Here is a 26,571-nt window from a genome sequence, read left to right on the forward strand (position 1 = left end):
AGTGGTGTCATTGTGTTGATGAGCTGGTGCACCGAGATTTCACGCTTTGAAGACAAGATGTTCTGAGATACAGTAAACTATGTTTATAATGAACACGCTTATAACGAACTGGCGGAACTGGTTTTTTGGTCAAAGCCATTTGCTGTATATATGATGTATATATATTTATAACGAACTACGGTTACAACGAACTCAAATTAGTGGTCCCTTTGAGTTCGTTATAACCGTAGTTTACCGTCGTTTTTTTCATACTTGGTCCTACAAATTTCATACTGACTAGGTCCTTCAAAGAGGCAGGTACACACTGTTTATGGCAGTCAGAAGGAAATGTTCCTCTGAAAGTTTGTTTTAACCTTAAATCACGTCTGTGGATAAGTGTTGCTCGTTTAGTTAGCCTTAATGATTCAGAATCAAAAAGGCATGTTTCAGTGCTGGTCCAATATTTTTTATCACATTCCGAGTTCAGTTACCGATTTTTAACCAAGTTCATGCAGTCCAATATATTCCCCAGATCTGCCTTACAGAATACATATCTTGCTTCAAATGAATGAATTTTAGTACCAAAAACTTATACATTCAGTAAAGCATTACTTGGAATTGTTTTAAAGCCATATTTGATTGAAATGATTGCAATGAGCAAATGATACTGATATTGTGGAAAAAACATTTGACATTTTTGAAGATTAAGTCATTTTGGCGGCCATCTTGGATTTTCTTCGCCACCAGTGGGCGCTGCATATTAGATTTGAATTATATACAACATTGACTCAATCAATTTTATATAAATGACTAAAATTGACAAAATAATGATGATATATTGAATATAATTTGACGTCATAAGAGATTTTAACCATTTTGGCGGCCATCTTGGATTTTCTTCGCCACCAGTGGGCGCTGCATATTAGATTTGAATTATGTACAAAATTGGGGTGGTTAAGGCTGGATTTTAGTCATAATTGTGCACTTTGGGTTAAAAGCACCAAACTTGGCACACTTATACATTGAAACATTCCGAACATTTCTGGATATGGATCCACCTCAGCAGCGCCACCTGGTGGGAGAAAATCCAAGATGACTAAAATTGACAAAATAATGATGATATATTGAATATAATTTGACGTCATAAGAGATTTTAACCATTTTGGCGGCCATCTTGGATTTTCTCCCACCAGGTGGCGCTGCTGAGGTGGATCCATATCCAGAAAGGAGAGGACTGCATTGGCGGTGACTTCTGTTTTGAAAGTGTTGAAATCAATTTGTGCTGAGCTTGGATTCGTTTGTACGGGGAGGCTGCGATGTGATTTGTAACATGCTTTCGTGCACATGGCAGATTAGCCAACAGAGTGGATTGCACAGAGGATGAAAACTATTTTATTATTAATTTAAAGTGTTAAATTTGGTTTGTTCTGAGCTGTTGGTTTAATTGTAGGGTATACATTGTTATAATGTCAAATCTAGGCGGAACGCGGAAAATCGCGGTTTTTTTAAAACGGCAGTCCTTGGAAAAATCCTCTTCAAAATATAATCAAAGATTTTTTTTTAAATACTCCGAAAATATCGTGTTGCCGGAAACGTGGCGGATTGTCCTGTTTTCGTTTAGAGTTTTCAGCATCAAACATGCCTTTATTATTATTCGTCATACAATCATGGGATCATTTCCGGACATCATACGTTTTCTATCCTGAATACTTGCACTAGAAATTGTTAATACTCCAATAATGACTTTTTTATGATAAAGTTGTCTTTTATAAGTGAATGAGAGGTTTTACAGTTGTTCATGTGAAAAAACTATGAATGTTTATTCAGCGTCCGAAAACCCATAACACGGGGATATATGTTGTATTAATGTCTTATGTTTTACAAAAGATAAGTAAGTACAAAGGTATGCTTTTCTCAATATGCTTCAACATGGGAAAAGGGACACTGCAAGTTTTGGCAGTATTGCTCCCAGGTGGCGGCGGCGTCCACTAATGCCTACATCCACTAATGCCTACGGTCTACAATAAACAAAGTCATGCACCAGTGATTTTCAGCGACACCTGCTATCAATGCATCATTTCTGCATCATTGCATTAGTTCTTATAGTATACACCAGCAGATATTTGATGATTTCAAAGAAATTTCAAAGAGTTCATTCCTAGCATGGGTATGTTGTTTTCACTGTGTAGGCATTATTCCACACTGCTTTATTTTTTTTGTAGGCAATAGTAACTGTAGGCAAAAGTGGACGTAGGCATTAGTAGCTGGAACCCAGGTGGCCGGGTGCGCAGAAACAATTCCCAATTTTTGAAAAGTACTGATTTAACTCCGAAATTTTACATCCGCCATCTTTGTTTATTTGTTGGTATGAATATTGTCCAAACGGCACAAAATTGCTTAAAATGCAATCAGATGTTCAAAACATTTCTTGCTGCTCAGCCTAATATCGTTAGCAAAGTCAACAAACTACGACCATAAATGTAATGTACAACAGGCGCAAGAAAATTTTAAAAATGTCTTACAAATACAAATGATAAGAAGTCGAATATGAATACTTATACCTGTACTTTTTAGAACAAGAAATTGACACATTGACGTATTCAGATTAAATTGATATGTTCTTTACTTATGTAAATGCAAATGATAAAAAAATAATTAACAGTGAGATACTCTGGCTATTGTGCAAAGCATCCAGTCCCAATGAATGTGATCTTAGGAAAATGTGCGCCAGAAAAATAACCTCGGCATCCAGAGGGTTAAAGCGGGAAAACTAAAAATGTTGCCGCTTCCACATGTATCTAAATGTTCACTGAGTGGAATCGTGCGGTTTTGTGGCTGCTTTATTTGTAAACGGTGAAGATTCATTCTTTTTAATTTATGTTCTGTCTTCCCGATATACTTCTCATTGCATCCACTACAAACAATCAAGTAAATATCATTTCTAGTATCACAAGTCATATTTTGTTTTACAGTAAATTTAGTGTCCTTTGTAATTTGGACTGAACAGCCTTCAATTATAGTGCTGCAAGTAAGGCAACGTTTGTCACCGCACTCAGAAACCTGTGGAGTGATGACAATAGATTCAAAATTTGAACTTGTCACAATCTTCAGATTCACCTCAGTGAGCTAGCACTATAAATCGGCATCGGTCCGGGCTAGTACAAACTGACACACACAAACACACACACACGTACAAGCACGTCGCTATAGAAGTGCAACGTTACACCCCTATTAACCTCACTGATTCTGAAACGTCATCTAAAATGTTTGACATGAATTGTGAACATGAACAAAGGCGTTTCCAAAATTGAACAGCTGCTGTATACATAAACGTATATTGTATTGCATGGCTTCTTGCATGCAGTGACATCTGCGAGCTTCGTGTCATCAATATATCAATAATGTGGTTCCTATCTTTTCCCCAGTCAATTTACACCCAAGTGCATCTTTAGAATTCAGCACTTCTGGTGAGGACGATGTTTGCCCAAAGACACATGTCAAGGTCAATGCCGTACTAATAACCTAGTTACGCACGTAACAACGACTGTCCTTATTCAAAATATTAATTGTAGAAAGTTCGTTAAGACTAACGTATGTCGTATACAGTCCTCTTATTTGATAAAAAAGTTGGTTGATTGGTTGGTTGTTTTACGCCGCACTCGGCAATATTCCAGCTATATGACGGCCGTCTGTAAATAATCTAGTCTGGACCAGACAATCCAGTGATTAATATCATGAGCATCGATCCACGCAATTGGGATCGATGACATGCATCAACCAAGTCATCGAGCCTGACCAACCGATCCCGTTAGTCGCCTTTTACGACAAGCATAGTCGCCTTTTACGGCAAGCATGGGTTGCTGAAGGCCTATTCTACCCCGGATCTTCACGTCAACTGGGAATTCAACTGGATATTACATTCCTTATATCAGCTAACAGCCCTGTTTGTGAAAATATGTACTAGACATAAGATTTAAAGACTAATAAAATCAATTGTATGACCGCATAGGCCATAAACCGAATAAAATAAGTCTTGGTATCGTCGCTTGTGATGGTGATGACCTGAAATGTTATAACGTTAGATTAGGAAGGAGAAACATTAAAGTGCTTTATAATACTTGGGAACATGAGCAATAGGATGTAGCTACATTAACAGGCATGGAATGGAATAGGGAAAATGGTGAAAGCAAATTGAAAGAGATTTTAATAAAACATTATTGTACTAAACAACTTGCAAAAGCGGGGCCCCAAATTGTTTGACCATGTTATGTGTGTTGTCGACTGAGGACTAGCAAGTAATTGTCATGCTGTACGCATGGTTCCATATACGAATTCAGATATACATCCGGTATGAAACTGGGAACTGAGATGCCAAGTATAACCTGAATTCACACACGGAAGCAATATACATGTGTGTATGGCCTCTCCTCTGAAAAATGTATCACTAAAGTATTTGCATTGTAATAAATATAGTATTAATAAAACTTGGTAATTTGGTAGGCTGACAGAAATGATTTTCATTTTTTTACACCTTTGATTGATACGGATTACGTAAATGTAGTCACTGTCGCTAATGTATCTGCTTGTTAGAAATTTCAAATGTACTTTTATGGCACTGTTCCTAAAATAAGGTAGTTTCTTTTATCGGGTATAAATAGTTGATTCGTCTTGTCACGCAGTCATTTTTAATTGATCGAATGATTTCCACGAAACATTCCGGCAGAGAGTTCTGTATTTTATTATATACATGTATTGTTAATTGTAGAAGATGCTTACATCACTGTATCTCAGAACGCAAAACTGATAACATTCAAACATGTAATTACAAATAATAAATTACATCTAAGACTTCCTAACTAACCGCAAAATAGCTGTGGGTATAGACCAAACTCTATTGGACCAGTGTCCCCTAGAAAACGGCACACCCCAGGGCAGCATCCTAATCCCCACTCTCTTCAACATAATGATAAACGACCTGTTCGAGGGACTATCCCCTACAGTAAACACATCCAAATTCGCAGGTGACGGAGCCCTCTGGATCCGCACAAAAAGCATTAAATTAGCGCAAAATATTCTACAAAAATCACTGAATAAAATCAAACAATGGACAGACAAATGGGGCTTCTCACTAAACTCCGAAAAAAACAACAGGTATAGTCTTTACACATAAAAATATGCAATCCGCCTCTCTAAAACTACTACTTAACAATAATACCATCAAATTCCAAAAACAAACTATATTCCTAGGACAAATCTTTGATGAGCATCTCACTTGGGATGCTCACATAAAAAAACAAATGCAGAAAGAACCTAAACACACTCAGATGCCTCACGGGATCCAACTGGGGAGCCTAAAAGAACACCCTACTTTCCTTATACACAGCTCTTATCCGATCTAAACTAGACTACGGTAGCGCCATTTACAACACCCTAAACAATTCACTTAACAATAAATTAAACTCAATCCAGTACCAAGCACTAAAAATAATCACCTGCACCCAACAAGGCACTTCTAGCACTTCACTGCAGGCTCTAACAGGAGAAATCCCATTAGAATTACGTAGGGAACAATTATCTCCAAACTTCTAGGCGGCCGCCCAATCAAACCCTCTCATCCAAAACATTCTTAAAAATAACATAAGCCCCCCAAAAAACAAGCGCTGGCCCGCAAAAACCCACAACTGACCCCCATATCACAAGAATAGAAACCTACCTAAATGAACAAAAACTAAATAATTTCAGACAAAACACCAAACCTTCCAACATTTACACTACAAAAATCAAAAGCCCTAAAGAAGACACCACACTCGCCTTCACGCTAAACAAACAAACGGATCAAAACATCGCTAAAAACAATTCATTAGCACACATCCACGAGAAATGGCCAAATTGGTGCTACATTTACACAGACGGATCCTCTGATCCGTCCTCAAACACACCGGCTTTGGCGTCCACAACTCTCTGAAACCTTACTTCTAAAACAAACAAAATCTTACAGGCTCCTCAATAATCAATTAATCTTTACGGCCGAGCTCATGGGCCTGGCCACAGCCCTTCACAACCCACAAATAAACACCCACCAAAACATCCTCATCCTAACAGACTCCCTCAGTGGACTCCAGGCCCTAAAAAACAAAAACACTAAAAACCGTCCCAAATTAATAAATCAAATTTTAAAAAGCTCTTATGAACTAACAAAAACAGGCAAACAGATAGAATTCGTTCCAGGCGCATGCCCACACTGCACTCAAAAAGAAACCACAGAACATGCACTTGTCCAATGCATACACTACAAGGCACACAGAGCAATCCACACTAAACTGCAACAATCAAATGACACCAGCAACGCTACTAAACCCCCTAAATATGACTTACTGACCTCCCAAACACTCTATTCAACCCCCCTCCCCCTTTTCTCCGAATTATGGAAGATATACTGTTATTTTTCTTTGGCGGATGATATTGCTTTTTTCTCACTTTTCTGGGCTTACAAAAATCAATAGATTTTTAAGTGCATACCGTATTCGACGTAATAAGCGCCCCGCTCTAATAAGCGCCCACGGCGATATTCGCTAATAAATTGGCCAGTGAACAATCTTAATTAGCACCCCTTCCGATTGGTCAATGTGCACAAGACTTATATATTCGCTTAAAATACGCACTCATCTGTTATATGCACACTTAATTATGGGCAATTAAATTCTGGAAAAATAGATCTGTGGTACATAAACATTTCAGGCTGTCAGCATTAACCACGAAATTTACCTTTCAACTTTATATTTTTCCACTAAAATAATATTCTAAAAAGAGCTCCCTATTTCTTATTTTGAGAGCGCTGGGCGCTTATTTCGTCGAATACGGTATTCTTTCAAGGGGGAATACGTGTAAATGTTGATAAGTCAAAATTAACGAAAATTGTCTTTGTCTGAATCATAGACTTTGAAAAAAACGAAGGTAAAAAATGTTAATTGTCGATTAATATCTTGCAGTTTTGTTCTCCCCAAGACTTATATGGTCCTAACCATGTAACACTCTTGCTGTGAGAGTAAGTAAGGCAATTGATGTTTTCTCAATCGTTGTGTGATAACACATATATTCATTCAACTACTGTTTCTACCATCTTTTCCATTATTGATGTGTGACTATGTTTTCAAGAAGTGGGTACATTTGCAGTTAACAGAGCTAATCTTGGTGAAACTGGTCGTCAGTTGATGACATGTACATTCCATAAGTCTTCTCATTACATTATTTCTTGGTCATTGTTGATTTACTGAAGAATTTTTAATTGAATATCCCACACATGATGATAGCAGCCAAGATCTGAGAAGTACAGAGTTTAACCAAGAAGATACATTTTGTCTTTCTAGAATGCCAGGCCAAAATCTAATGTAAGGTTACATGGAAAGGGCAGCATTGGATTTTCATGTTTTATAAGCAAACTATTGTTTTTTACTACACTTTATGATTATCTGATATTGTTATGACAGTGAACTCTCTCTAACGGCAGTTTATATCAACTCTGTGATTGGATGTTATATCACTGATAAAAATGTAATACTTTTTATTTTCTTTCTGAATAAATTACGTGAGCGATTTGTAGGTGAACAATAAAATCCTGTCGTTAAGGTGGGCACAAACACCTATGACCACAGTCCGACCTCAATCCATGCTCCTGCTACCAATAACAACTACTACTAATACAATGTCATCGAACAGTTGATGCACTCCCTTCTTCATAATGACTGCAATATATGGTGAGATTGCACATCCTTAGTATTGGATCATTTAAACTTCAGCAAGTATTATTGTCTAAAAGAAACTCGTTTCAGGAATCTACACCGGAGCAATCTACAAGAATAAAAAGTTGATGGAGAATGGCTTCCCTGGCGAAGGTCGAACAGACGGCACAGTGGTTGCGATAAAGACACATGCGTCAGTCTCTACCATCTACAAGCGAGCCATTTTAATCATCCGGAACCCGTATGAATCATTTCTTGCTGAATTCACCCGTCAACATTCTGGGCAAACTGGGCAAGGAAACCTCGATCACTTCAAAGGTAAGTACAAACATGAATGCCTGCTTTAAGTGACTTAAATTACACTCACACACAGATTACATGGGGTTTCCATTGTTCTGTAGGTGCCGTACCCAGGTTACGCTTCAACCCGTGGAGATCCGGGGTAGAATAGGTCTTCAGCAACCCATGTTTGCCGTCAAAGGCGACTATGCTTGTCGTCAAAGGCGACTAACGGGATCGGGTGGTCAGGCTCGCTGACTTGGTTGATGCATGTCATCGATTCCATTTGCGTGGATCGATGTCCATGATGACAATCACTGGATTTTCTGGTCCAGACTCGATTATTTACAGACTGCCGTCATATATGACGTTATACTATATGCTTTACACATATTATATATATCCCGTGACTTTGAACTGTATGCTTCAGACACATTATATATCTCCCGTGACTTTGTACTGTATGCTTCAGACACATTATATATCTCCCGTGACTTTGTACTGTATGCTTGACACACATTATACATCTCCAGTGACTCTGTACTGTATGCTTCAGACACATTATACATTTCCCGAGACATTATACTGTATGCTTCAGACACATTATATATATCCCGTGACTTTGTACTGTATGCTTCAGACACATTATATATCTCCCGTGACTTTGTACTGTATGCTTCACACACATTATACATCTCCAGTGACTCTGTACTGTATGCTTCAGACACATTATACATTTCCCGAGACATTATACTGTATGCTTCACACACATTATACATCTCCCGTGACGTTATACTGTATGCTTCACACACATTATACATTTCCCGTGACGTTATACTGTATGCTTCACACACATTATACATTTCCCGTGACGTTATACTGTATGCTTCAGACACATTATACATCTCCCGTGACTTTGTACTGTATGCTTCAAACACATTATACATTTCCCGTGACGTTATACTGTATGCTTCACACACATTATACATTTCCCGTGACGTTATACTGTATGCTTCACACACATTATACATTTCCCGTGACTTTGTACTGTATGCTTCACACACATTATACATCTCCCTGGACTTTGTACTGTATGCTTCAAATACATTATACATTTCCCGTGACGTTATACTGTATGCTTCACACACATTATACATCTCCCGTGACTTTGTACTGTATGCTTCACACACATTATACATTTCCCGTGACGTTATACTGTATGCTTCACACACATTATACATCTCCCGTGACTTTGTACTGTATGCTTCACACACATTATACATTTCCCGTGACGTTATACTGTATGCTTCACACACATTATACATTTCCCGTGACTTTGTACTGTATGCTTCAAACACATTATACATTTCCCGTGACGTTATACTGTATGCTTCACACACATTATACATTTCCCGTGACTTTGTACTGTATGCTTCACACACATTATACATTTCCCGTGACGTTATACTGTATGCTTCACACACATTATACATTTCCCGTGACTTTGTACTGTATGCTTCACACACATTATACATTTCCCGTGACGTTATACTGTATGCTTCACACAAATTATACATCTCCCGTGACTTTGTACTGTATGCTTCACACACATTTTACATTTCCCGTGACGTTATACTGTATGCTTCACACACATTATACATTTCCCGTGACATTTTACTGTATGCTTTACACACGTTATGCATCACCCTTGACATTATACTGTATGCTTCAGACACACAATATACACACAGCAAACTGACATAAACGCTGCAGTTATGAAATTAGCTGATATACTTATCTACTGTTGGGAAGAGGCGGGGGCAGTCTATAGATGGTCTAGAAAATAACCTCTGAAGAGCAATCGTTATGGTTTGATGCAAATTGCTGTCAACTTAAATCTAAGAAATACATGCTACTAAATCGTTTCAGATCATTCAAGAGTGACTCAAACTTAAAAGATTACTCATGTGCGAAAACTGAATTCAGAAAGAAGTGTAAAACTAAACAAAATGAGTATAAAATGCATATGAGTCAGAAATTAACCGATGCTGCAAATATGAGTGATTGTAAAGAGCTCTGGAAGACTATAAAGCACTATTTGAGAAGTAACGCACGACAAGGTGATATAACCCCTGACACTTGGTTTAGATATTGTAAGGATTTATTAAATCCAGCTTTTATCAGAGATGTGAATGAATTTGATAAATCAGTTCAGAAATTTTAAGATTCCCATTCATGTTAACATTGTAATGATATGCCTTTTACTGACCAGCTTTTATCAGGTGAAATTACTGAAAATGAAATTTAAAAAGCTTTAGATGATTTAAAAGTGGGTAAAGCAGCCGGTGAGGATGGTATACCCCCTGAATATATGAAAAGTATAACAAATTTCATAAACCCTTATCTTAAGCAACTTTTTAATACAATTCTAGATAGAGGTGTTTTTCAAAATTCCTTGAATATAGGAATGATTATTTCTCTACCTAAATCTGGAAACATATCTGATCCAAACAACTATCGAGGTATTTCTCTCCTAAATGTGACTGGCAAAATGTTTTCTGTTGTGATTGAAAAACGTATTAGAAAATGTTAGACGTGAATGACCTGTTATCAGAATCCCAAGCTGGATTTAGACCCAACTATTCTCCATCAGACAATATATTTATTCTTCAATCTTTGTGTACAAAATATCTTAGTAAACCCAAGCGCCGTTTTATTGTGCCTTTATCGATTTCAAAAAGGCTTTTGACTATGTGGATAGAAAGTAAATGAAGTTTTTATTAATTACTAAAGGATTAACAGGCAAATTGTCAAACGTTCTACAGAGCATGTACTCATCAGTTAAGGCATGTATCAAGACAGATAAAGGAATCAGTGAATGTTTCAGAACTTCAGCTGGTGTAAGACAGGACTGTGTACTCAGCCCTGTCCTATTTATATTTTTCATAAATGAATTTGTAACTGAAATGTATCATGAATGTGATTACGGAGTCTTTGTGTCACAAGATATAATTGATATAATGTTGTTACTATTTGCTTAAGATGTTGCTTATTATCATTTTCAGTTAGTGGCCTCCAGAAACAGTTAAATGTTCTCCAGCTATAGTGTGAGAAATGGGCCCTTGAAGTAAATTTGAAAAAGACAAATGTAATTGTTTTCAGAAAAGGTGGTATTCTAAATAAATTTGAAAAATGGACGTATTGTAATAAGACAGTCAATATTGTTTCATATTATAAATATTTAGGATTGACTGTATCTTCTCGATCATCATGGTCAACAGCATGTAAGCAGTTGGCTCTGCAAGCATCTAAAGCCTTGATTCCTGTCTCTAGAGTTTTTAAAGAAAACAAATTTATATCTTTCCGAGTTGTTTCGGACATTTTTGACAGAAAAATAGCACCAATTCCTCTGTATGGTTCAGAAATATGGGGATATTAATGATTCCATAGAAAAAATTCATGTCATGTACTTTAAGCTTTTTTTAGGTGTCGGTGAATATGCCTCAAACAAAGCCATTCTAGGAGAAACTGGTCGTGCCAGTCTTTTTGTTTCTTCCCAGCTTCGGGCAGTTAAACATTTGATAAAGCTACTTCGTATGAATTCAAATAGATTTCCTATTCATTGTTATAATATGTAAAAGCCTGGGATGAAAAGGGTAAATATTGTTTATGGGTGTCTGATTTCAGGAATTGCAAAGATTACTTGATATATTTTCACAAGATTGGCACTGTCAAATATCATCCTCAAGGTTTTTATGCCATTATACGAATACAAAATCATTACTTGTTCCTGAAAAATATGTATCTGAACTTCTTTGTGTAAAATACGTATGTCATTACATAATTTTAAGACACGTGAAGATCCGGGGTAGAATGGGTCTTCAGCAACCCTTGCTTGCCGTAAAAGGCCACTGACGGGATCGGGTGGTAAAGCTCGCTGACTTGGTTGATGCATGTCATCGATCCCAATTGCGCGGATCGATGCTTATCACTGGATTGTCTGGTCCAGACTCGATTATTTACAGACCGCCGTCATGTAGCTGGAATATTGCTGAGCGCGGCGTTAAACAACAAACCAACCAACCAACTAACCAACGAACCAACCAACCACCATAAAATTAATGTTAATAATCTCAGAAAGAAAAATGTACAAGATAAAGAAAGTAGTTCATGCCGTTATTGTGAAAGGCTAATTTGAGGATGAGTTTCATGTGCTTCTCACTTGTAAATATTGTCAGTTTCTTTGAAGTAGAAACCTCCCTATGATTTCAACTATGTACAAAGATGAACAACTGATGAAAAATTTGTTGAACTCCCGCAATGCTAATACAATATCATATCTGTCAATATTCCTGGAGAAGAATTTTGAAATTAGACGTTAATATTATATGTAAACTTCTTATTACCTACACGTGACTGTACAATGTTGATACAAACAAACCACTTCTGTACTATAGGTCATATGGCCTAAAATATTAAATAAACTTCTCCCGTGACATCTCCCGTGACTTTATACTGTATGCTTCAGACGCAGATTATACATCTCCCGTGACTTTGTACTGTATGCTTCAGACACATATTATAGATCTCCCGTGACTTTGTACTGTATCCATCAGACACACATTCTACATCTCCCGTGACTTTATGCTGTATGCTTAACACACATTATACATCTCCCGTGACATTAAGCTGTATGCATCAGACGCAGATTATACATTTCCCGTGACTTTGTTTGGAATGCTTGAGACACATTATACATCTCCCGTGACATTAAGCTGTATGCATCAGACGCAGATTATACATTTCCCGTGACTTTGTTTGGAATGCTTGAGACACATTATACATCTCCCGTGACATTAAGCTGTATGCATCAGACGCAGATTATACATCTCCCGCGACTTTGTACTGCATGCATCAGATATAAGTGATCTGTCTCCCGTTACCAGTTGCCATGAAGGTGGTATGCGTCTCTCTGTCATTGCCCTTCTGCATCGAATGTGCTTCCTTTGTTGGAAGCTGCTTCCATTTGCAACGACAAATGGGGGGTATATACATGTTATATACATCAGTAACAAGGGTAGAATGGGGAGGGTATATATCATGTTATGTACATCAGTAACGAAGGTAGATGTGAGTGTATATCACATGTTATATACATATTTTACAACATTACGTGGGGAGTGTATATCTTATGTTATATAGATCAGTCACAAGGGTAGGTTGGGTGAGTATTTCTCATGTTATATACATCTGTTACAACAGTTGGTGTGTCTGTGTATATCTCATGATGTTTACATTCGTTAAAAGAGTAGGTCTTGAGGGCATGTTTCATGTTACTTACATCGGTTACAACCGTTGGTGTTAGTGTATATCTCACTTTATATACATCAGTTACAACAGTAAGTGAGTGTGTGTATCTCATGTTATACACATCAGTTAAAAGAGTAGGTCTTGAGGGCATGTTTCATGTTACTTACATCGGTTACAACAGTTGGTGTGTGTGTATATCTCATGATGTTTACATTCGTTAAAAGAGAAGGTCTAGAGGCCATGTTTCATGTTACTTACATCGGTTACAACCGTCGGTGTTAGTGTATATTTCATGTTATATACATCAGTTACAACAGTAAGTGAGTGTGTATATCTCATGTTATATACATCAGTAAAAAGAGTAGGTCCAGGTTTTTTATCTAATGTTATATACATCTGTCACAACAGTAGATGGGTAGTGTATATCTAATGTTATATACATCTGTCACAACAGTAGATGGGTAGTGTATATCTAATGTTATATACATCTGTCACAACAGTAGATGGGTAGTGTATATCTAATGTTATATACATCTGTCACAACAATATATGGGTAGTGTATATCTAATGTTATATACATCTGTCACAACAGTATATGGGTAGTGTATATCTAATGTTATATACATCTGTCACAACAGAAGGTGGTTATGTATATCTCGTGGTATGTACATCTGTAACAAAGATAGGTTTGGATTGTATATCCCATGTTACATACATCTGTTATAACAGTTGGTGGGTAGTGTATATCTCATATACATCAGTTAAAAGAGTAGGTCCAGAAGGTATATCTCATGTTTTATACATCAGTTACAACTGTAGATGGGGAGTGTATATCTCATATTATCTACATCTGTTACAACTGTAGCTGGGAGTGCATATATCATGTTATATGCAACAGTTAAAAGAGTAGGTCTGGAGTATATATGTAATGTTACATACATCAGTCACAACAGTAGGTGAGGATTGTATATCTCGTCTTATCTGTCACAACGATGGGTTGGGAGTGTATATCTCATACTATTGTTACAACGGAAGATGGGGAGGGAATAACTCATGTTAAATACATCTGTTACAACAGTAGATGGGGTGTTTAAATATCCTGTTATTTACATCTGTTACAACAGTAGATGGGGAGTGTATATCTCATGTCAAATCCTTCTGTTACCATAGTACAAGGGGAGTGTATATCTCATGTTATATACATCTGTTATAACAGTAGGTGGGGAGTGCATATCTCATGCTATATACATCTGTTATAACAGTAGGTGGGGAGTGCATATCTCATGCTATATACAGCTGTTACCATAGAACAAGGGGAGTGTATATCTCATGCTATATACATATGTTACAATAGTACAAGGGGAGTGTATATCTCATGTTATATACATATGTTACAACAGTAGATGGGGAGTGTATATCTCATGCTATATACATCTGTTACAACAGTAGGTGGGGAGGGCACAACTCATGCTATATACGTCTGTTATAACAGTAGGTGGGGAGTGCATATCTCATGCTATATACATCTGTTACCATCGTACAAGGGCAGTGTATATCTCATGTTATATACATATGTTATAACAGTAGATGGGGAGTGCATATCTCATGCTATATACATCTGTTACCATCGTACAAGGGGAGTGTATATCTCATGCTATATACATCTGTTACAATAGTACAAGGGGAGTGTATATCGCATGTTATATACATATGTTACAACAGTAGATGGGGAGTGTATATCTCATGCTATATACATCTGTTACAACAGTAGATGGAGAGTGCATATCTCATGCTATATACATCTGCTACAACAGTAGGTGGGGAGTGCATATCTCATGCTATATACATCTGTTACCATCGTACAAGGGGAGTGTATATCTCATGCTATATACATCTGTTACAATAGTACAAGGGGAGTGTATATCGCATGTTATATACATATGTTACAACAGTAGATGGGGAGTGTATATCTCATGCTATATACATCTGTTACAACAGTAGATGGAGAGTGCATATCTCATGCTATATACATCTGCTACAACAGTAGGTGGGGAGTGCATATCTCATGCTATATACATCTGTTACCATCGTACAAGGGCAGTGTATATCTCATGTTATATACATATGTTATAACAGTAGGTGGGGAGTGCATATCTCATGCTATATACATCTGTTACCATCGTACAAGGGGAGTGTATATCTCATGCTATATACATCTGTTACAACAGTAGGTGGGGAGTGTATATCTCATGTCATATACATATGTTATAACAGTAGGTGGGGAGTGCATATCTCATGCTATATACAGCTGTTACCATAGAACAAGGGGGGTGTATATCTCATGCTATATACATCTGTTACCATAGTACAAGGGGAGTGTATATCGCATGTTATATACATATGTTACAACAGTAGATGGGGAGTGTATATCTCATGCTATATACATCTGTTACAACAGTAGATGGGGAGTGTATATCTCATGCTATATACATCTGTTACCATAGAACAAGGGGAGTGTATATCTCATGCTATATACATCTGTTACAACAGTAGATGGGGAGTGTATATATGATGCTATATACATATGTTACAACAGTAGATGGGGAGTGTATATCTCATGCTATATACATCTGTTACAATAGTAGGTGGGGAGTGTATATCTCATGCTATATACATCTGTTACAACAGTAGGTGGGGAGTGTATATCTCATGCTATATACATCTGTTACAATAGTAGGTGGGGAGTGTATATCTCATGTCACATACTTCTGTTATAACAGTAGATGGGGAGTGTATATCTCATGCTATATACATCTGTTACCATAGAACAAGGGGAGTGTATATCTCATGCTATATACATCTGTTACAACAGTAGATGGGGAGTGTATATATCATGCTATATACATCTGTTACAACAGTAGATGGGGAGTGTATATCTCATGCTATATACATCTGTTACAATAGTAGGTGGGGAGTGTATATCTCATGTCACATACTTCTGTTACAACAGTAGGTGGGGAGGGTATATCTCATGTCACATACTTCTGTTATAACAGTAGATGGGGAGTGTATATCTCATGTCACATACTTCTGTTACATTAGTACGTGGGGAGTGTATATCTCATGTTATAAACATATATATAAATACATAGTTTGTCGCATTATTTGAGAGTTGCAACTTGCGTTGAAAAGCAAGTTTATCACATACTGGATAGTTGTATCTCACCTATAAACTGATCCAATAAACTACTGAACTGAAGTCACCTAACAGGAACTACTTTAACCCCAATCAGCTAATAATCTCTATAATCCATCAACTAACTATTGTTGGTGTTTTGTCTTGTGAAAATCATATTGCAAAAAAAGAATAATCAACCGATAGGCATAATTATTTTGATAATATGCTTACAAACTGATGCTTCGGGCGGGTGAATTTTATATATTTGAAAAGCTTTATAGCAACTTCAATAACTAATCAGTGTTATCAAATCTGTCATACATAAACACTTTATTCCATCTATGATTATGTCTTCTGGTTTCAGACTGGAAAACCTATATAAAAAGGTCAATAGGTAGTTACCGGTCCTTCTTCACTTCATGGTTGCAACATAGGGATGTCCTTCCAGTTTTCTTTGACGCACTGAAATCCAACTTAAGACGCGAGCTTAACAGGCTATCTTCATTCTTGAAGAAGGCAGGCGTTGAAGGAAAGCCACAGTGTGCTTTACGGAACTCGGAGGGGAACTTTCATAGAAATTCAACAAGCGTGTCACTCACCTTCTTCTACAATAACGATCAGAGAAAGACAATGAATGACCTCATATCCCAAATTGAGGGTATGTTTTCGACAAGATTTGTAAATATGACATTACCTATGGAAAATTGGAAAATGTACATACCGCCAGAAAAAGTCAAGAATAATAAAAGTTAAACACAGAACAGCATTCAGAATGTTCTTATCATTTATTTTCGAATGCCGCACATGATTGAGGCATTGGGGTGGCATGTGAGGCCAAGAGGACTGAGATTTTCTAAGAGGTGTTTCACTTGACATTGCCCCGATCCACTGATCGTTGTTACAAATCCCAGTTTCGCCCTGATTATGATCCTTCCTGTCATCAACAGCTTAGTGATTCTCTTCCTGCTGCTAAAATGGATACAAATATTTCTTTCGGGTGGATTATGTTAATTAACAATGGAACTTAAATATCATCTTGATAAGAAAAGACCTGCGCCGTCAGTGTGTGCGTGCGTGCGTGCGTGCGTGCGTGCGTGCGTGCGTGCGTGCGTGCGTGCGTGTGTGGAATAAAAGCTTTGCTTGTGGTACAATGTTTGAAGCCCATTTCTGGTGTCTCGCGATATTGCTGGGAAAAGCGGTGTAAACACCTCACTCGCTCATGATAACCACCCACCCACCCACTCACTCACTCAATCATGTGTGTATTTTGGGAAAGCCTACCTAGTGGTTAAAGTGTTCGCTGGTCACGCTGGCCCTGGTTCGATACCCCTTATGGGTACAATGTTTGCAGCCTTAGTTCTGGTGTCTCTACGCCGCCATATTGCTCACTCATGATAAATCACTCAACTCACTCACTCAATCTTATCCATGGGCTAAACTGTTTCCCAGATCACATGAGCCGACTGAATTAGTTGGTTGGCTTCTTTGTGATGCCTGTCACTCACTCACTCACTCACTCACTCACTCATTCACTCTTATCCATGGGCTAAACTGTTTCCCAGATCGCATGATCCGACTGAATTAGTTGGTTGGCTTCTTTGTGATGCCACTCACTCACTCACTCACTCACTCACTCACTCACTCACTCTAATCCATGGACTAAACTGTTTCCCAGATCACAGGAGCCGACTGAATTAGTTGGTTGGCTTCTTTGTGATGCCTGCCGCTCACTCACTCACTCACTCACTCACTCACTCACTCAATCACTCACTCACTCTAATCCATGGACTAAACTGTTTCCCAGATCACAGTAGCCGACTGAAATAGTTGGTTGGCTTCATAGTGATGCCTTCAGAATAATAGAGTCAAGATATGGCTGAAATACTGCCGATGTGACTTTTAATATTGACTCACTCACTCACTCAGAATAACGAACCAAATAGAAGATTTTCCCCTTCACACGCTTTTTCTTAAGGACATTCTCCACTTTCCACTCGATGTCCGCGTCTTTATTTACTTTTTGCAGTTCATTAGAATAAAAACGTCCTTTCACTACTTCCCCATGAAATTCTTTTACACGTGTTACAGCAAGCATGGGTTGCTGAAGACCTTCTCTACCCCGGATCTTCACGGGTCCCCAGATATAATAAAAAACACTGACAAAATACTTGAGATATTCACGAAAAATATTTATGAAAATCAGACTAGATAGTGAGATTCGGACTATGTGTTTATGAAAGTCAACTCTCAAGGTGGACCCACTCTCAAACCTGTTTTTGTTCAAATAGAATGAAGTTGTCTCTTGAATAATCTTCGAAAGTCATGCCTGTAAAACTAGACCTGAGCATGTTCACTATTGACCGCCGTCATATAGCTGGAATATTGCTGAGTGCGGCGATAAACAACAAACCAACAAACCAACCAAAGCATTAGTGATGTTGGTGTGTTCCTTTGTTGTTTAACGCCGCATTCAGCAATTTTCCATCTATATGACGGCGGTCTATAAATAATCAAATCTGGACCAGACAATCGAATGATAGACATCATGAGCATCGATTTCGCTATTAGGATATGACGGCATGCATCGACCAAGTCAGCAAACCTGACCAACCGATCCGTTAGTCACCTCTTAAGACAAGCATGGGTTGCTGACGAACAATTCTAACCAGAAATCTTTACGGGATGCATTTGTAATAAATTTGTACTGATCAAATACAGCAAATCTTCAAATGGTGTGACGCATTTTTTTGCGAATTCCTTGTGTCATCTCTTGGATTTAGTATTCCATTCATATACTTCTCACCGCTAGTTTTGAATCACCATCTTAGATCAAGAGGTCATCTTCGAAAAAGGCAGTGAGACGCTGGAATAGGTCTCCAAGTCCAGCTAGTGCATACCACTGGATTGAAAGCCAAAATGCTGGTTCATGGTCACATAGTAGTGAGTTGCCATTGTTATGGGTTTCGAGCCATTTGCTTAGATGAGAGTGAGGCCTATGTATACAGTAGATAGGTGAATGGAAATCCACTTTCCCGACATTAGTCATCTGATGATTCCCAAAATGATCCTATGTACCATAGATCTCATGATTTATGTCTTCTGTATTATACATGCATATTTTGTATATCCTGATGATCAAACGGCAACCACAGAATCGGAGCTACCATAACAGTAGTGGCCATTTTGAATGTTAAATTTGTGTTACTAAGGTTTTGGGGATGCATTTCCACCTTACAACACAGACCCGTGAAGATCCGGTGTAGAAGAGGTCTTCAGCAACCCATGGTTGCTGTATTGGGGCGTCTATGCTTGTCGTAAGAGGCGACTAACGGGATCGGGTGGTCAGGCTCGCTGACTTGGTTGATGCATGTCATCGATCCCATCTGCGTGGATTGATGCTCATTATATTTATCACTGGATTGTCCAGTCCAGACTTGATTATTTACAGACCGCCGTCATAAAGCTGGTGTATTGCTGAGTGCGGCGTTAAGCGACTTACCAACCAACCTTAAAACACAACTCACACACACGCATGCTAGTCCTCTAGACCACGGAGCCACGGAGGCGGTCGATTATGCAATAAATTTAATGAGACAGTCCAACACATTGTAAGTGGATGCCCAGCTTCAGCACAGACACAGTATCTTGAGCAACATGATGAAGTGGCTCGATACTTTTATCACCGTCGTCGCTATGCTGTGGGTTTTCACACAGAGCTCTATCAGTTGTACGACCCACAATATGTAGAGGGCATATTGAAAAAGGATAAATACAGAATTATTTGGATTTGACTCGTATACAGCCTCAGAAATATCCAGGCCAAGAAAACGTATTCATTTTGATAAATCAAATGAAATCATATGTATCACTGAACTTTTAGTCCCTTGTGCGGGCGTTCGGGTAGTTAAAGCATTCACTCGTCACGGCGAATATCCAGGTTCGATTCTCGACATGGGTACAATATGTGAACCCAATTGCTGGTGTCCCCCGTCGTGATATTCTTGAAATATTGCTAAGTTTAGTATTTTATTTATTACTCGTCATACCAGATTGTCAGAAGGGCTGTATTCCTGGCAGCAAACTCGTTTACTCTCCCAATGTCAGTGAACACATTGTGGGGTATCAAACCTAAGGCACCGAGAACACTGAAATGCAAGCGTGAAATTTCGAGGTCTGCGTATTTCCCATGTTTTTCCTGACACTTGTAAATCACATTTGTGTTAAAAGGGAAAGAATGTGCAGAATTGGTACTACACGGGAGCGAGTTTAGTATTTTATTTATTACTCGTCATTTGTCTTTTACACTCCTCACTGGTTTAATCCTGGTAACATCGCTTGCGATCTATTCAAAAAAAGTTTCTCCAGATGCTTGTAAACCAATACATATGCGTGCGAAACCAATTTTCACGGAAAGCCCACATCGTTCTTGTTTTTTCTATATTGCAAGCTGTTGTGTCAATCTGTGGGGGTGGCATGGTTGGGTTGAGTCCCACACCGTTCGTCCTGAGCTGGAGTAGCCTTCCATAGGCTTGCCAGGAACCCACGTTTGTGGATTCCAAACCGATCCGCCCCGATTTTGTCCGCACCATACCTGTGCTCGTTGGTTTCATCTAGTAGGTAAACGTCTGACACCTGCACTTGAGGTTTCCCTCTACTATTAGGCTTACACGTAGTGATAGAATTGAAATACTGTTCGAAGCGGCGTTAAACCCACCTGATTCACTCACACACATCTTATATTGTCTTGAAGATAACCTAATCTTGTAGCATCCATGGATGACATTATTACAATCTGACCTGGGTTAGAACTGGCCTTCAACAACCTACAAAGGCATGCTTGTCGTATGAGGTGACACGGCAGAGCGACTCCTTGATACATGTCATAGTGTCCCAACTGAATGGATAGATGCTCATGATGTCAATCATTGGATTTTCTAGGCAGACTCGATCATTTACAGACCACCGTCATATATCTGGACTATTTCTAAATGCGGCGTAACACAACAAATCACCAAGCAGAAGTACAGAACCTGACATAAACATCAGTTCATTGAGATGAAATGGATCAGCAAGCTGTCATATGATTTACGATATGTTCATAAGTTGCAACATTAAAATAAGTAGCAAAAGTACAAATAGAATACCCATGGAAGCTGTAGCAAACATTACACGATATTAAGGCTTTCGTATTCATCCGTTTATGTTTAAAATATAAACTTGACGATCTGTAGGGTTTTCCTTTAAGGCCGAGTGAGTGAGTATGGTTTTACGCCGCTTTTAGCAATATTCCAGCAATATCACGGCGAGGGACACCAGAAATGGGCTTCACACATTGTACTCATATCGGGAATCGAACCCGGGTCTTCGGCGTGACGAGCGAACGCTTTAACCACTAGGCTTCCCGACCGCCCCCTTTGAGGCCGAACACCTGGAGCCGTTATCGTTGAACAAACAGACGTATGACGCGGCAATTGATTGGTGATTGGTGGCTGGCTACACATTGACATAGTATGGGCGAGGAGGTGCGTGGATTGTGGTTGGATGCTCACATTGACCTCCCTGTTGCGCTGGGGTATTGCTAAAAACTAGAAGTATTTCGTCACAATGAAGAAGGTTCGCCCGCTCGCTCTTGCTGTGACTATTCTTTCCTTGTTCTTAATCATCCTTTATGTGATTCCTGACAATGACAAAATAAAATTTAGTCAGATCCAAACTCCGGATCTGGTTCGTCGGATCCAAGTCCCAGATCTGGCTTGTCCGATCCCTTCCTTGTCCAACAGGACCCTTCCAGAAACAGCTTTGGCCAGTTTTCCTGGATCAGGCAACACGTGGATGCGACACCTTCTCCAAGAACTCACAGGTACTATTAATTCTTTTATGATATGTCAGCAAAAATATAAGTGGTTTATAATTACTTGCTTCTTTTATATTTCACTTCAGCATAACATTATTTGGCATCAGTTATTTTTGTTTTCATTTTTATCGTATATATAGACGATCCTGCTAGTATTTGTTTCTAATGCCTACGAGTCCACTCCTATCTTTCAAGTTGCTACATATGACGCAAAAGGCTGGCATAGATGATGGCTGTGCTCACGTGAATCGTATTACATGCCCAATGAGCCGTCGACCTGATATTTCCATCAAATGTTTTGTATATTTAAACCGATTATCACCGAGCATGCTGGCTACACGGATTCCACTGGGCGTAAAATTATATGAATGAATCACTGAAAATCACACCAGTGTTGCCTAACGCCGCACAGGAGGAAAAAATGAAATTGTATATGAACAATTAAGTAAATATTATGAAGTTTAACAGAAGCAACGTGTAGTGGATCAATAAGATATTTATTTTATTTCCACAAGATACATATATCTAAAACATAAATAAAATAAAACATTTCTTATTTCAGTTGGCTTTGGTAAAGATTTAAAAAATGTGACAGGAACCATTGAGTCATGGAAAGATACCGTTGAGTTATTTATTATTTATTATGTTTTCTTTAAATCTCTAAATGCTGTGCGCATTTTAATGACTTTAGTGTCGCATAGGTCATATCGGCGGGCATTCTTCATATCTACCCGAACTACGAAGCAATTTTCCTTTTCAAGCTGTACAATGCATGACACTTAAATAAAAATCTCACAATGTTTCAGCTGTCGCCTCTTTGTGGAATAAGGCTTTACAGTTGTAAAATAATCTCTCTTATCCGTCTGTACCCTCAATTTAACTACCCCCACCCCCTGCAGTTTTCCGTCCCACAAGGAGCTGTATGCTTGCTGATGAGCCAGGGGAAGTTTCGGCTGGCCCTCACTCAGTCCAGTTATCCTAAGTCTGTCACACAGACCCTGATACATATATATCCAATACAGCCCTTGTAAGTCTATAATGTTTGACAAGTTTAGATTACTGCAGTATCTGAAGATGAAGAGAGTCTTTGGGCTCCTTTTATTATAGTTTTGTAAAGATAATTTAACAACTGTTTTTTTTCTGTAAGATATGTTCATTCCAGAGCCAAGCTGTTAGTCTTACATTATACTGTAACCACGGACCAATATGTTGTGAAGGAGTAGCCTTGCTGTGGCTCATTTTGTAACAATTTAGCAAACTTTGATATGTAAACAGCAATATAATTCAGTTTTATGTCATCTTAATATATCAATTGAATCCAGCTTGAGCCGTGAGTATCCGGGTTAGAATAGGTCTTCAGCAACCGATAGTTGCCGTTCGAGGCGACTTTGCCTGTCGCAAGAGGCGACTAACGGGATCGGGTGGTCGGGCTCACTCACTTGGTTGATCCATGTCATCGTATCCCAATTGCGTGGATCGATGCTCATGATATCAATCACTGGATTCTCGGGATGAGACTCAATTATTTTCACACCGCCTTCATACAGCTAGAATTTTCCTGAGTGCGGCGTTGAAGATAAAAACCCATAAAACAAAACAAAACGAATCCTACTTATTTTGTGGATACTATAAAAATAAATCAAAGTTGCGTTGGAGCTAGCATGAATATCATAACATAATTAGCAAGTCTACGCTCATAATTCCTCTATTGGTCCCACATAAAATTGGGATTGCCTAAAAGTCGGGCCAAGAAAAGTCGGGCCGGGCCGGGCCGGGCCAGCGGGTAATACTAAAAAAGGATTGCAGAATAATAAAACGAAACGTGCATATCTAGGCAGATCTCAAATGTCAAGAAACGGATAGTTTTGCTCATTTAATTGAGTTTGAATCAAAATGTATCTTCAGCAATGTAATAAACTGATAATTATAGCAACATACCGAGAGTTCATACCGAAAAGTCAGTGTCTTGACTGTGTCTTTACTTTGATGAGAAGGTTTCTCACCGACCTTAGCGTGCAGGGGTGTGATGTCCTGGGAAGGAATTCGAAATGACAGTGTTTTGACTACTCTTCTTTCATTAATTAACGTGTTTGGCATACCTAATTAACCTTTACTAATTCATGTTAAACCAACACAGGATGTTTTCTGCAAGTGGATATTCGCGAATGTCATAGGACTGACACGACACGTGTTAATAACTGTCAAAGCGCTTCTAAAATTACAACACATACTTTACATCTATAGACTAATTATAATATCATATCTACCTATAAAACACGTTAGTGTCTCATATTGCAGTAGCAAACACGTTGCTCAAAAGTGAAGCCCCTTTCCCTCTACATTCTCTCTATCAGAAGTGTTTGGCTTGTGTTGGGTCCGACTTGGCCCGGGCGGTCAAAATCAACTTTAAACACACAGACGTATCTTCAAATGTGTTTACATCTATAGATTGGTGTTATATCTACCTATATACTACTTTATAATGTCACGGCACATCGTATTTAAAGAAAACAAGGTGCTCAAAGTGAAGCTCTTCCCTTTACATTCTCAACATAGTCTCTATCAGAAGTGTTTGGCTTGTGTTGAGTCCGACTTGGCCCGGGCGGTCAAAATCAACTTTAAACACACAGACGTATCTTCAAATGTGTTTACATCTATAGATTTGTGTTATATCTACCTATATACTACTTTATAATGCTACGGTACATCGTATTTAAAGAAAACAAGGTGCTCAAAGTGAAGCATTTCTACTGTATTTTCTTAAGAAAATCTCTGTCAGAAGTGTTCGGTCCGACTTGGCCCGGGCTGTCTAAATCATCTTAAACCTCACAGATGTATCATCAAATGGATTCACATCTATAGATTAGTATTATATCCACCTAAATACCACTTTATAGTGTCTCAGATCGCTGTAATTAAAGAAAACAAGGTGCTCAAAGTGAAGCCCTTTTCCCTCTACATTCTCAACATAGTCTCTATCAGAAGTGTTTGGCTTGTGTTGGGTCCGACTTGGCCCGGGCGGTCAAAATCAACTTTAAACACACAGACGTATCTTCAAATGTGTTTACATCTATAGATTAGTGTTATATCTACCTATAAACTACTTTATAATGTCACGGTACATCGTATTTAAAGAAAACAAGGTGCTCAAAGTGAAGCTCTTCCCTTTACATTCTCAACATAGTCTCTATCAGAAGTGTTTGGCTTGTGTTGGGTCCGACTTGGCCCGGGCGGTCAAAATCAACTTTAAACACACAGACGTATCTTCAAATGTGTTTACATCTATATATTAGTATTATATCCACCTAAATACCACTTTATATAATGTCACAGTTTATCGCATTTAAAGAAAACAAGGTGCTCAAAGTGAAGCCCTTTTCCCTCTACATTCTCAACATAGTCTCTATCAGAAGTGTTTGGCTTGTGTTGAGTCCGACTTGGCCCAGGCTGTCAAAATCAACTTTAAACACACAGACGTATCTTCAAATGTGTTTACATCTTTGGATTAGTGTTATATCTACCTATATACCACTTTATAATGTCACGGTACATCGTATTTAAAGAAAACAAGGGGCTGAAAGTGAAGCATTTTTACTGTATTTTCTATGTCAGAAGTGTTCGGTCCGACTTGGCCCGGGCTGTCAAAATCAACTTTAAACACACAGATCTATCTTCAAATGTGTTTACATCTATAGATTAATGTTATATCTACCTATTAGTGGGGCGGTTAAGGCTAAAATTGTGCACTTTGGGTTAAAAGCACCAAACTTGGTACACTTATACAGTGAACCATTCCAAACATTTTTGGATATGGATCCACCTCAGCAAAGCCCCCTTGTGGTAGAAAATCCAAGATGGCCGCCAACATGGCTGAACTCTCTAATGATATCAATATATACTCAATATATCATACTTATCTGATCCATTTATACATATATCCATACTAATGCATGCGGAATGAATTGCAGCAGAGCTGTATATAATTCAAATATAGTTTGCAGCGCCCCCTGGTGGTAGAAAATCCAAGATAGCCGTCAGCATGGCTGAAATCTCTAATGATATCAATCTGTACTCAACACATCATAGTTATCTGGCCAATTCTTACAAATTATCATTGTAATGTATTTGGGAGTAATCACAATAATCCTGTATATAATTCAAATCTTGTATGCAGCGCCCCCTGGCGATGACGAAAATCCAAGATGGCCTCCAACATGTTTTAGTTTTCAGAA

At 38.4% G+C, this 26,571-nt stretch overlaps 1 protein-coding gene across 1 annotated transcript in view; it reads left to right on the top strand.

The window, feature by feature from the left end:
* Window positions 1–26,571, top strand: part of LOC124115276 (WSC domain-containing protein 2-like) — a 93,534-nt gene that overhangs the window by 6,954 nt on the left and 60,009 nt on the right. The window contains exon 2 of the mRNA XM_048384997.1: window positions 7,809–8,036. Coding sequence (XP_048240954.1) covers window positions 7,809–8,036 — 228 coding nt within the window. The remainder of the gene's footprint in view (window positions 1–7,808; window positions 8,037–26,571) is intronic.

Source organism: Haliotis rufescens, unplaced genomic scaffold (genome assembly GCF_023055435.1).
Source record: "Haliotis rufescens isolate VD_foot unplaced genomic scaffold, xgHalRufe1.0.p SCAF_53, whole genome shotgun sequence".
NCBI lineage: Eukaryota > Metazoa > Mollusca > Gastropoda > Lepetellida > Haliotidae > Haliotis > Haliotis rufescens.